The following is a 13,557-nucleotide window of genomic DNA, read 5'->3' as shown; positions in this document are numbered from 1 at the left end:
AAGCAAAGGGTTGTACAGGTTCCCGTATTGCTATATTCAGGCATTCTTACATTCTGCACAGAAATAACTCACATGTGCTTAACATAGATATTTACTACAACTAGAACATGTAATACTTGTTTTATCACACGAAGATTGACAAATGCTGCATCTTTTCCTCTTTAGGCTTTTCATAGTGCTTTGTTGAGCATGCTGCTGGATGCGGTTTACTATGGCTGCTGCTCCTTCACTTTGAGGTTTTACTTTTCTTCCTAAAATAGAAGGCATAACAAGTGACTTTCCTAATTCTTCGAAAAAGAGTCTTCGTTTATGCAGTTTTTGGGGTTCCGATCAGGGTTTATTTCACGCCATAAAACAAATGCATTGTAGGCAGATACATCAAGAATGTTATAAAATAAAACTATTAGCCACCGATTGGTTTTCCATTTGCTTGTGTACGTAGCTATTAGTAGCTATACGGAGCTATTAGTTGATCAAGTGTATTTGTCTAGTCTAGTTGTCATAAAGTGTCTATATCTTGATGCCGTACTTTGCCGACTGACTCGGTATATACTGTTTGAATGGGCACCTACCTCAGAAGGCCACAAGTTGTTCATCCACAGTGATATTTTTACCAGTATTGTATAATTTTGGAAGAATCTCTATCCATTTATCCCACACTTCTCTAATAGCGGCTAGTTATTAGAGAATTATCTGATGTTAGCAGAGGACAATTTTTCTGCCTGGGCAGAAGGCTGCAAGTTCCAAATTACATTTTTGTTTTTAGTCTGAATTGCTTGCATTGGACTAGTTGTCTGGGTATCGTGCCTCATCAGGTTCAACTTTAGAATCAGAATTCTCGTAATCACTTTCCCTGCCACTTATGTGGTCCTTATCTTCGGACACTTTCTCCAGTTGGATATCTTCTTCAGAATCGGAGGCGTTGGCAAGCTTTTACAATTCAGCTTCACTCAATGGACGTCTTCGCCACATTTTTATCCAGCCATCCAAATAATGGACACATGACTTTCACGGGGTTAAATCAGCGTTGTGGAATAAAATAGCACTATATGAATAAACAACAATAATAATAATAATAATAATAATAAAATTGCAACAAACACTAACCAGTGTAGCAACAATAAGAGCTTATATACTACAGTGAAACAGACCTGCACAGACCAGTACTCACAGCCAATCCATCTGCAGAAACTTTGCAAATGTATCAAGCGCACAGACTGGCAGGAACTGGAAAAATTGATAAACTATAGTAGATGCAATAAATAATCCATAATGATACTATAAATCATTTATGTTACTGAAAATATGGCAGGAGATCTGTATAAAATACTATTGGGTCACATTGACCCAAACAGTACGTATGTAACAATTATTATTTCATACAGAGTTAAAAAACAACAACAACAACACTCATAACAACACCTACCCATAAACAAACTTGCCTAACCACGATTTGCAGATCCTCATAATAAATAATCTGCAGCTTTACAAACTTTTTTTCGGGTCAACAGACCCAAACAGAACATTAGGTTTAAAGTGAACCTCACACCCAATACATGCTGCTCAATCCGTTGGCAGCATGTATCAGTCACTGGCTATATGAACACAGACAAGTTATGTTTGATTCTGAAACATACTTTAATAGCCTTCGGGGACCGAGACCGCGCTGTAGACTACATATGTAAAGAGAGGAGAGAACAAGGCGCAATGGGTGACTCAGTATTGAAATTGTTAGAGGGGTGTGGGGATTGCTACTAACCTTGTGAAGTTGTGTATTAATAAATCAGTCCTTTTAATATTTTTGCCCTGTTATTGGTGCTCTGGTACCGCTATTCATATTCACTGATTCGCGCTGTAGACTAGTCAGACAGGAGGGTCCCCAGCAGCTTTGCACGTGCACAGAGACCTTTCAATCCAAGGCAGCGGGCAGGGAGGAGCCACTGGGGACCAGCCTGTTTGAGTAGTCTATAGCACAGTCTTGCTCCCTGGTGGCTTTTAAAAGTATGTTTTTCTCCGAAACGCCTCAGCGTTTCATAGTCAAACATAACTGGATGTGTTCATACAGACAGTGACTGATACCTGCTGCCCATGGACTGGGCAGCATGTATCAGTTGTAAGGTTCCCTTTAGCATCATAATAGAAAGAAGAAGCTTTGTAATTTATTTAATTATTCAGTTCATGCTTGAAAATTAATGATGAAACACTGAAGGTAAAAACTGGCACTGATGGAATTTTCATTTGGCATTTCCCCTCCGTCAGGAACAATGCCTTCACTAACGAGTTCAGGTACAATGCGCCTGTTAGGCGCAGCCTAGAAAAATGCCTATAATATCTAATTTTCTCAATTTCCGTGCTCTAAAAGTGATCAGTGACCTTCATAAGGATGTAATAAAAGACAGTACACATAATCAGGTGCAAAAAAACCCTCATTTACTTACCATAAAAGTAATAATTCTAAAAGTACACACATTTCCCAACTCCCGCCAAATAGCCCCCAGTTTTCAACGCATAACTCTTATTAAAAAGTAAATGTAGGGGAAAAAGCTTCCCCTACAAAAAGCTACTAAAATAGTATTAGACACATAGTTATTCAGAATTAGATGTTAAAGGTTCACCAGAAAAAAACACATTTGCAGAGCAAAGAGCAAGAATTACACATCATTTTTGCATGTGTCAGGCAGATTGCATTATGACATTTGTGACATTGATAATTAGAAATCCTTCTGATTCCGCTTTCCGTGGTGCAGGTGGTGCATCTCCTTCTTTTGGGAGGAGGTAGAGGTGGTGAATTTTCACTATCATCTTCTTGGCGGAATCTTTTGAGCCGACCTTGAAAGCTAGAGGGGATACCGATAGTTTTCATACTTCTCCTGCGTAGCTCTCCAAGCACTAGTTCATGGGCCAATTTTTTCAGATAAGCTCTTCTACCGAGTGGTTCAAGCTGGTTTTCAAGGTAAATCACTTGTGAATTTATACCACCGAAATTCAACATAGTGAAAAATATGACCATTGGCCAGTGCCTGGAGTTTCTGCTGATGCTAAAAGTTGAGCACATCTGATCAGCTGTATCAACACCCCCTTTGGTTGCATTATAAAATGTAATTATTTCCACTTTTTTTGTGCTTCAGACCCAAGATTGATGGCATCATCATCATGAAGCGTTGAGACAAGATTTACATTTTTCTTTTTGCGCGGCACATAGGAAACCAAAACCTTGCCATTACTGAATGCAAACATACTGCTGGAGTGTTTTCTCCCTTTCACATTTACAAACTGTGGCAGCAATTCTTTTTTATTTTTTCTTACAGTATCTACATATGAAAGATTCTGCATTTTCAGATAATCAATCAGATCACAATTTGAAAACCAATTGTCATCTGTTATATTGTGACCCGATCCAAATAAGGGCTCAGCCATTCTTTTCACAACATCACTGGGTTTTTTGCTGACAAGGTATGGATCTTCTGGCTATTTTCCTGCATAAATTTCAAGGTTGTATGTGTAGGTCTTCCTGGCATCAACAAGGGCATACATTTTAATTCCGTATTTGCTAGGCTTTGATGGAATGTGTTGACGAAATACACATCTGCCACGAAAACCAGGGAGCATTTCGTCAATAGTGCCGTTCTCCCCAGGGCAATAGCTTTTCTTACAATTTTCAACAAATTTTTGGAATAAATCGCAAATCGGAGCAAGCCGGTCATATGTTTTACGTTGGGTTCGGGTAGTTCTGTTGTCAAACCAAAGTCAACGAATTAGAATCTTGAATCTTTTTAAACACATAAGGCCAAATTTTTCTATTCCATCACCATCTATACCCCAAAGTTCCTCCAAACTTTGGTGATTTGCCCTATAAGCTCCTGCAAGGTATAACAATCCAAAAAAAGCCCTCAGTTCTATTTCATCTGTGGGCTTGATGATTCTGTTGCAGATGAACTTGTCCTTTATAATGTCTACATATTGATTTGTGTATGTGATAAGAGTCAAGAATGTCATCTGTGAATAAACTATTCCAGCATTTCGCTGCAGTTTTAGCATTCCCTGCTGTTCCTTTGACTGCAGGAAGGTGAGTGAGAATGTTTTGATGTTCCCTATGTTTCGTTTACATGGGTGGCTTATTGCTCCATTTGGTTTTTTATCTTTTCCCATATAATATGTTTCTATATCTTCTTCATCCTCATCACTCTCACCATCTTGCTCTGTTTCAGAATCAATTTCACATTCTTCCACCTCATCATGAGAATGAATCTCACTTTCTTCTCCTAAATCCTCATGCAGTGTGGGGTCTGCATCATCTAACAGCATCTTCACTTCATCAACATAAAGAGGTTTTGACAAATCCTACATTTTCCTCTCAATTTCAGCAGATAATCTGAAGCAAGAAAGAGAATATGTGTTTGGAAACAATGTGCCTGAGAAGCACACTTTCATTTGTAAGAAAACCATACTTATTTCAATGAAATATCCACAAACTTTGCACTATCCATTCATAAAACAAGTTAAATTAACAATTGTGATGGCTAAAAACAGAAAATACCAACCTTATATATTGTGACGTGTTCGGGAACAATGTGTCTGAGAAGCCAGCACAGTTATATCTGCTCTCCTGAGGTATTGGGGATGTTGGATTTCCTGACAATCTGGTGAGGAGGGAGAAATGAAACTAAAAGAGCTGCACCTGTCAGATCAGTTGTTCCTGACAGAGGGTTAAAGACAATTACATTTTTTATCAGTAAAGGTTTCTCAATGAAGGTTCAAAAAATAATTATTGCATAAATAACAATTTATACATGTTAAAAAAAGCCACTAGAATCACGTACTAGAATTAGTTCAAGGAAGTTTTCAGATTGATTTCCCTAATATTGTAAGTGGCCAGATAGACAGGTCACCAATGCAAGACATATGTGAAACCATAAAACCATTTTTGGAAAAAGGGCAATTTGATCAAATTATTTAATGGAAAAAGATGTCTGAAATAATAGTGACTATTCTGAACAAAAAAGTTAATGAAAAAATACACGATTATAGAAGTAACAGTGGGGGGGAAGGTGAATTGGTCAGGAATAGTTTCCCTAAAACATTAACTGAGAATTGAGCTTGTAGGACACTGTTTACTTTCACACTTTGGTCAGCCACAGGCATTGTTCAATTTCACACCTTGGTTGCCAATGTTTACTTTGCACACACCACTAATTTAATTAAACTGTGCTAATCCTAACTGCCATTCTCAACTGCCATGAACACAAAGACATTATAGTTTCAACTTTGGAAAATCACAAAAATAAATGAGTTTCACATACTGCTGCACTGGCTTTTTTTCATTAAAAATGTAGCAAAACCTGATACCTGCGTTTTTTACAGAGTTTTCGCACTTACCAATTGCTTTCTATGGGTGGAAAAACGCTGCAAAAACGAAGAACGAAGTGATATGCTGCAGTTTGCAAAAACGCAGCAGTTTTCCAAATCAGTCAGTAAAAAAAAACAATGTGTGTGCATGAGATTTCTTAAATCTTATTGACTTTGTTGGTACTGTAAAACGCTGCTTAAAATTTGGTACAACAAACCCAGCAAAAATGCAACATGTGAACATAGCCTTACTCCTTGCTAGTTGTGTTCTTGCAGCTGTGCTCTTTATTAGGCCTTGAACATGTCTCATTTTTATCATACAGAAAAACTTGGACAGTTGTTCATCAGAGTTTAGTCAGTGTGTAAGGTTTTATGAATGATCTTCACTGCTTAAAACATATGTAAGTACATTACAAAGCCTCTCCTGTTCATTGCAATGTTAATCACAGACAGCACAGTTCACTCACTGATGCCATCTGTGTGTTGTCAGTGATTTTCACAGACCCATTGAAGTGTATGGGTAATTTGATCTATGACTCAGACTTAAATCATGATGTTCTGATTGTTGTGCAGATCACTCAGTGCACAAAAAAACCCCACAGACATGTGAACAGCTCCATAAACTATAATGGCTACATGTTCTGTCTGGGAAAACCACAGAACACGCATGTGACTGACGGCAGTCAGAATAAGGCCTTACACACATGCTGTATCTCACTGAGTGCAGACCCATGTAATACACATCAGCAACTTGCTTTTTTTTTTTTTCAAAACCAATTTTGTTTTTCAGTGAATCATTATCACCTTAAAGGACTTATTTTTCCATCGACATGGCTAGATTAGGGCTTGTGTGTTTTTTGGGGGTAGGAAGAGCTGGTTTTGAATAGTTATGAGCGAGCATACTCGCTACTGCTCGCTGTTCGCCCGAGCATCTCACTGCTCGAGATGCTCGGCACTTGCCGAGTATTTCCGGGGTTGCTCGGTGGGAGCTCGGGTCTCCCTCCCTGCATGTTTGGCGCTCTTTAGAGTGCCAATGAACATGCAGGGATTGCCTGCCACTCACTGTAATGCCGTAGCCATGTTGGTTGTGGCATTACAGTAATTGGCTGGCCGCACAGCGTCATCAGGTCTATTTCAGACCTGGCACCGCCATGCTCGTCACAGTCACTCCTGAATCAATCAGTGTAGGGAGAGGTGCTGCTGAGCTAGGGAGAGATTTGCTTGTTTCTAGTTAGTGTAGGTGTACCAAACTATATTAGAGACACATATCCATCTCAACAAACAGTCCTTCTGAGGACTAATCCATCTGCAGAGATATCAGGCAGGCAGTGTATATAGACAGGCAGGGTATATAGCAGACTGCAGTACACATAGCACAAGAGGCTCCATTCCAGTTCTGCCTTCTGCTTCTGTTAGATATTTCTAGAAATAGGTCCAGATCTCAGGGGCCAGGAATAATTTTTTTTGGATCTTAATCCTCATTATTTGCTTAAAAATCAATCCAGAGAACACCCTTGTTCTGCGCCATTTGCTTACTGGCACTGCAGAATACAGCCAGGTCCTTTCCATATTACAGCGCTAAAAATCCAGCTATTTAAAACTGTGGTTTGTCCGTCACACGGATCACATATAATTGCGCTGAAAATACTGCCATTTCTGGCATCCATTAAAAATTTGTTTCAGTGTGTCAGTGAAGCAATTGACACCAGTTTGCTGTTCAAAATAGTTACCTACAGGCCAGGTATTTAAAACTGTGTTTTCTCCGTCACACGGATCACATATACGTTTTCAGAAAATACTGCCATTTCTGGCCTCCATTAAATTTTTTTTTCAGTGTGTCAGTGAAGCAATTGACATCAGTTTGCTGTTCAAAATAGTTACCTACAGGCCAGGTATTTAAAACTGTCGTTTGTCCATCACATGGATCACATATAAGTTCGCTCCAAATTCAGTCATTTGTAGTGAGCATGGAAGATATTGTCCTCCATTTAAAATGGGCAAGGCACGTAGCAAGAGACGGGGAACTGGACGTGATGGTGATGGTGAATGCAGAGGCCGAGGCTGTGGGCAAGCTGAAATTGTGCCACAACAAACACCCACATCTTCTTGCTCAACCTTCCTGTCCCAATTAATAGGGGACCCCAGAACACCACTATTGAACACAGAGCAGTGTGAAAAGGTTATTGGTTGGATAGCAGATAATGCTTCCAGTCACTTAGCCACCACCACCACCTTGTCTACCACACGGTCAAGTCTCAGTAGCTTTGAGTCTGGACTGCATATTCCTCACCCTGAACCTCCTTCCTCCCACTATGTCGAGTGCCCGGAGACAACTGATCCCACACTTGGACACTCCGAAGAGCTGTTCACTTTTCCATTTATAGATTCGGGCCTCTCGTCTGGTCCACTTTAAGCGTGGCAAGAGGAGATCGCATGTAGCGATGCCCAAATAATTGAGCAGCTACGGTAACACGAAGGCTATGGTGGTTAAGTGTCACAAGAGGTGGACGATGATGAGACACAATTGCCAGAAAGTCAGGAGGAGGACCAGAGTGCGGAAGTAGAAGACGAGGTGGTGGATGATATAGTAACTGACCCAACCTGGCAGGAGGATATGCAGAGCGAGGAGAGCAGCACACAGGGGGAGGGAGGCAGAGGACCCCAACTGGCAGGAAGAAGCAGTGTGGTGGCCGCAGAAAGAAGGCAGGCAATCATTCCCCGTAACACAAACATGAAGGAAGTTGCCAGTACAACTGTTAGGTCTTCCCGAGTCTGGTTGTTTTTTAAAGACTCTGCCGATAACCCCAAGAAGGCCATTTGCACCACTAGCCAGGCCAGCATCAGCAGGGGTGGCAAAACGACCAGCCTTACCACCACCACATGGCAGCAAAGCACCTGACTTTGTGGACTGAACCCCAGGGTCCAGGAACAGTGTCTGCGGGTGGCACCACTGCTTCTTACGCTGTTGTGCATGCAAGCCAATCCCCTGTCCATGGTGCATGAGAAGATGCCTCCTGCCCTGCACCTGTCATTGCACACTCTCAAGTAGCAGCATCAGGAAGCACGTCCACGTCCTTGTTCCAGCGCAGCATTCAGTTGTCCATACCCCAGTCCTTGGAACGCAAGCGCAAATACACAGCCAACGCCCCACAGGCCACAGTACTAAATTCCCACATTTCGTGACTGCTTTCACTAGAAATGTTGCCTTTTAGGCTCGTGGAGATGGAAGCATTCCGCAATCTGATGGCGGCGGCCGTTCCTCGGCACTCGGTCCCCATCACTATTTCTCCCGGTGTGCCGTCCCCGCATTACACAAGCACGTGTCCCAAAACATTAGCCGTGCCCTCAACAACGCAGTTACCGGGAAAGTCCACCTAACCACGGACACATAGACAAGTGCTTGTGGGCAGGGACGGTACATCTCGCTGACAGCACACTGGATTAACATAGTGGAAGCTGGGACCCAGTCGGACCTTGGAACGGAACACGTTCTCCCGACGCCAAGGATCGCAGGACCTAGGTCAATCAGGGTTGCCCCCACAGTCTACAGCTCCTGAACCTCATCCTCCTCAACCTCCCCGTCCTCTTCAGCCTCCATCTTTGAATTGACCACATCAGTCACAAGCTGAAAGCACTGCAGCACTGCCTTGGCCAAGCGGCAACAGGCTGTGCTGAAGATAACATGCTTAATGCTTAGGTGACAAACCGCCCAGCGCTGCAGTTGTAACACAGCAGCCTGATCTGTGGCTCTTACCGCTGAACATACAGCCATGCATGGTCGTGTGTGACAATGGGCGAAACCTAGTGACGGAGAAATGACAGCCGGAGTAGATACGGTTTCCCTCTATGCCAGTCCTTTGACTGAGCTAAAGAATATGGCTGTGGTGAAATACAACTCCCACAGAGAAGCTGTTTCAGATTGAAAAACATTGGGCCCACCAGAGGATTTGGTTCTGAAGGCTCACCTTTCTCTACCACTCAAGAGTGAGTATGATTGTTTATTTTTTTCTGTGCAGCGTGACGGGGATCAGGGGGGGCCATACATACAGGGATGAAGGGGGCCATGCATACAAGGATGAGGGGGGTCATACATACAGGGATGAGGCATGAGTGGGGCCATACATACAGGAATGAAGCATGAGGGGGGTCATACATACAGGGATGAAGGGGGCCATACATACAGGGATGAAGGGGCTATACATACAGGGATGAAGGGGGCCATATATACAGGGATGAAGGATGAGGGGGGCTATGCATACAGTGATGAAGGGGGTCATACATACCAGGATGAGGGGAGCGATACATACAGGGATGAAGAGTGCCATACATACCAGGAAAAGGAATGAAGGTACCATACATACCAGGAAGAGTGATAAAGGTGCCATACATACCAGGATCGGTGTGAGGGGGGCCATACATAACAGGATGAAGGGTGCCATGGAAGAGGGCTGAGGGGGCCATGCATACCATAATGGGGAATTGGGGTGCCATGCATACAGTGGTGGCCAAAAGTATTGGCACCCCTGCAATTCTGTCAGATAATACTCAGTTTCTTCCTGAAAATGATTGCAATCACAAATTTTTTGGTATTATTATCTTCATTTAATTTGTCTTCAATGAAAAAACACAAAAATAATTGTCCTAAAGACAAATTGGATACAATTCCACACCAAACCTAAAAAAGGGGGTGGACAAAAGTATTGGCACTGTTTGAAAAATCATGTGATGCTTCTCTAATTCATGTAATTAACAGCACCTGTAACTTACCTGTGGCATCCAACAGGTGTTGGCAATAACTAAATCACACTTGCAGCCAGTTAACATGGATTAAAGTTGTATCAACCTCTGTCCTGTATCCTTGTGTGTACCACATTGAGCATGGAGAAAAGAAAGAAGACTAAAGAACTGTCTGAGGACTTGAGAAACCAAATTGTGAGGAAGCATGAGCAATCTCAAGGCTACAAGTCCTTCTCCAAAGACCTGAATGTTCCTGTGTCTTCCGTGCGCAGTGTCATCAAGAAGTTTAAAGCCCATGGCACTGTGGCTAACCTCCCTAGATGTGGACGGAAAAGAAAAATTGATGAGAGATTTCAACGCAAGATTGTGCGGATAGTGGATAAAGAGCCTCGACTAACATCCAAACAAGTTCAAGCTGCCCTGCAGTCCGAGGGTACAACAGTGTCAACCCGTACTATCCGTCGGCGTCTGAATGAAAAGGGACTGTATGGTAGGATACCCAGGAAGACCCCACTTCTTACCCCGAGACATAAAAAAGCCAGGCTGGAGTTTGCCAAAACTTACCTGAGAAAGCCTAAAACATTTTGGAAGAATGTTCTCTGGTCAGAGGAGACAAAAGTAGAGCTTTTTGGGAAAAAGCATCAACGTAGAGTGTACAGGAAAAAAAAAAGAGGCATTCAAAGAAAAGAACACGGTCCCTACAGTCAAACATGGCGGAGGTTCCCTGATGTTTTGGGGTTGCTTTGCTGCCTCTGGCACTGGACTGCTTGAAAGTGTGCATGGCATTATGAAGTCTGAAGACTACCAACAAATTTTGCAGCATAATGTAGGGCCCAGTGTGAGAAAGCTGGGTCTCCCTCAGAGGTCATGGGTCTTCCAGCAGGACAATGACCCAAAACACACTTCCAAAAGCACTATAAAATGGTTTGAGAGAAAGCACTGGAGACTTTTAAGGTGGCCAGCAATGAGTCCAGACCTGAATCCCAGAGAACAAGTGTGGAGAGATCTCAAAATGGCAGTTTGGAGAAGGCACCCTTCAAATATCAGGGATCTGGAGCAGTTTGCCAAAGAAGAATGGTCTACAATTCCAGCAGAGCATTGTAAGAAACTCATTGATGGTTACCGGAAGCGGTTGTTCGCAGTTATTTTGGCTAAAGGTTGTGCAACCAAGTATTAGGCTGAGGGTGCCAATACTTTTGTCTGGCCCATTTTTGGAGTTTTGTGTGAAATGATCAATGATTTGATTTTTGCTTCATTCTCTTTTGTGTTTTTTCCTTGCAAGCAAATTAAATGAAGATAATAATACCAAAGAAATTGTGATTGCAATCATTTTCAGGAAGAAACTGAGTATTATCTGACAGAATTGCAGGGGTGCCAATACTTTTGGTCACCACTGTATCAGGATGGGGATGAGGGCCACGTAAAACAGGAAGGAGGGGGCCATATATACCAGGATGGGGGATATTAACAGAATTGGGGGACATTACCCCTATAACAGTGTCAGCAGCAGACCCCCTCCCCCTTAACAGGGCATCATGACCACATTTTTGGCTTACATTTTTTTCTATTTTATGCCTCTAAAACCTAGGTGCGTCTTATGGTCCGGAAAATACGGTACTTCATTCTTTACTCCCTTTCAGGGACTTCAACCTGTGAATACTAGTATTATATACTGTATTTCTATAGCATTGCTTTATGTAGTGAAAAACCCAAGTCTACTATGATGCTCAGTGGCAAAGCTTCACAGGGGTACCAACATGGCAGTGACAGAGGCCTTCAGTAGGCCTAAGGCTGCCATGGTAACCCATCAGTGCGTCGCAGGGGGCTGATAGAAGCCGTTGAAGACAAGCAACAGTAACCACTCCATTTATACTCCAAAATCAGAATGCAAGCAGCATTAAAATGGTTAACAGCAGTCATGGGAGCTCCGTTCTTTATGCTGCTGTTAGATACTGGTGCCCCAAACATAATATAACTAACATCTACCACATATGGAGAGAGCTCTAACAAATAATGTCCCCTGTGTAACCCACAGCCACCTATATGCAGTATAATGCCCCCACAATCACCTATATACAGTATGGATGATGTGGTACAGGAACCGCTCTGATGCGTTTCTGGCGCCTACTGCGTCCTTAGTCATAGAGCATTGATACACTTCATCGAGATATATGTTATCTGGGGTTTTGTTTTTTTTTTCTTTTCTCTTCTTTTCCTACTCTGACTGTGGGGGTTGTTCCCTCATGTTTGCTACACATGATTTTGATTAATTAGTTAGCACATGACAAGATGTGGTTTAGGGTTTTTAATGTGGTTGTACGAGGGTCAGTCAATAAGTAATGCCTCCTATTTTTTTTTCTCCTTTTAATTGGCAAGAAATTCAAATGCAATTACATAGGTTGAAAACCACAACATTAACGATAAATTTGTCACTTTTCAATATAATCTCCATCCATTCCCACAGTCTTGGTCCACCGTTTAACAAGGGCATGTATTCCAGCATGGTAAAAAGCATTCTTGGGACCCACCGTGCACAAACTTTTCTGTATCCCAGTTGTCCAATAATTTTCATCACACTGCCTTTACTGAGGCAGATAATGCCACACACTTCATCTGCAGTCACCCGGTGGTCACCACGAATGATGTCATCGACTCGCTGAATGTTGCTTGGAGTCACTGCGGTTACTGGCCTGCCACTCCGCATTTTGTCAGCCAACGGTGATGGCCCTTCAGCTGTGTTACAGCGACGAACCCATCGTCTAACAGTACTGACATCCACTGTTGCATCACCGGACACATTTTTCAGTCTCTCATGAATTCGAATGGGCGTTTCACCTTCTGCATGCAAGAATTCAATCACAGAACGTTGTCTAATACGAACATCGATGTCAGCCATTCTGCAAACGGATACAGTCCTGCCACCTGTTGGTGCAGGAAGTTGCAATTGCTGTGGATTGGAGAAGAAGGTTTGAGGAATTGTGCCAAATTTGAATATTTAACATAACTACCTTATTTAAGGAGAAAAAAAATAGGAGGCATTACTTATTGACTGACCCTCGTAACACCTCAGTATTCATGCTCTAGGACTAAGGGCGCAGTAGGCGCCAGAGACGTGTCTTTTTTTATTATTGGATGTGCCTGTCCACCTCTTTGTATTGGAAATTTCTGGTCGGCCAGTCAGCAACATTGGAATGCCACTCCGGAAAATAAAGACACGTGTTTCATAAAGTGCGGGTATGATGGAAATTTTCTCTTCTGTTTTTATATATATATATATATATATATATATATATATATATATATATATATATATATACACACACATACATAGACACACTATACACATTAATATGTCCCCACAACTCTCTATATACATTGAGACCCCTCACAAGCTGCTTGTATACAATATGAAGCCCCCATATATAGCATAACCACATATCTGCAACATGATGGTCCACACAGCTCATTTATTAT

The 13,557-nt window shown here is 42.2% G+C and overlaps 1 protein-coding gene across 4 annotated transcripts in view; it reads right to left on the bottom strand.

Annotated features, from left to right (window-relative positions):
- Window positions 1–211: 211 nt before the first annotated feature.
- The window catches only part of SOCS2 (suppressor of cytokine signaling 2), a 35,619-nt gene continuing 22,273 nt past the window's right edge, over window positions 212–13,557 (bottom strand). Inside the window, exons 4-5 of one of the 4 annotated variants that reach the window (XM_073651697.1) lie at window positions 4,542–4,640; window positions 212–251 (exon numbers count right to left, since the gene is read on the bottom strand). In XM_073651697.1, the coding sequence (XP_073507798.1) occupies window positions 227–251; window positions 4,542–4,640 (124 nt within the window). In that variant the 3' untranslated portion in view covers window positions 212–226. Of the gene's footprint in view, window positions 252–316; window positions 1,046–2,376; window positions 4,373–4,541; window positions 4,641–12,509; window positions 13,031–13,557 lie in introns of those variants that run through there. The other 3 variants (XM_073651695.1, XM_073651696.1, XM_073651698.1) reach the window with 3 other exon arrangements.

The sequence above is a fragment of the Phyllobates terribilis genome, unplaced genomic scaffold, assembly GCF_046119375.1.
Source record: "Phyllobates terribilis strain yellow unplaced genomic scaffold, ASM4611937v1 Scaffold_11__3_contigs__length_659146591, whole genome shotgun sequence".
Lineage (NCBI taxonomy): Eukaryota > Metazoa > Chordata > Amphibia > Anura > Dendrobatidae > Phyllobates > Phyllobates terribilis.
This window is presented reverse-complemented; position numbering and strand designations above follow the sequence as displayed.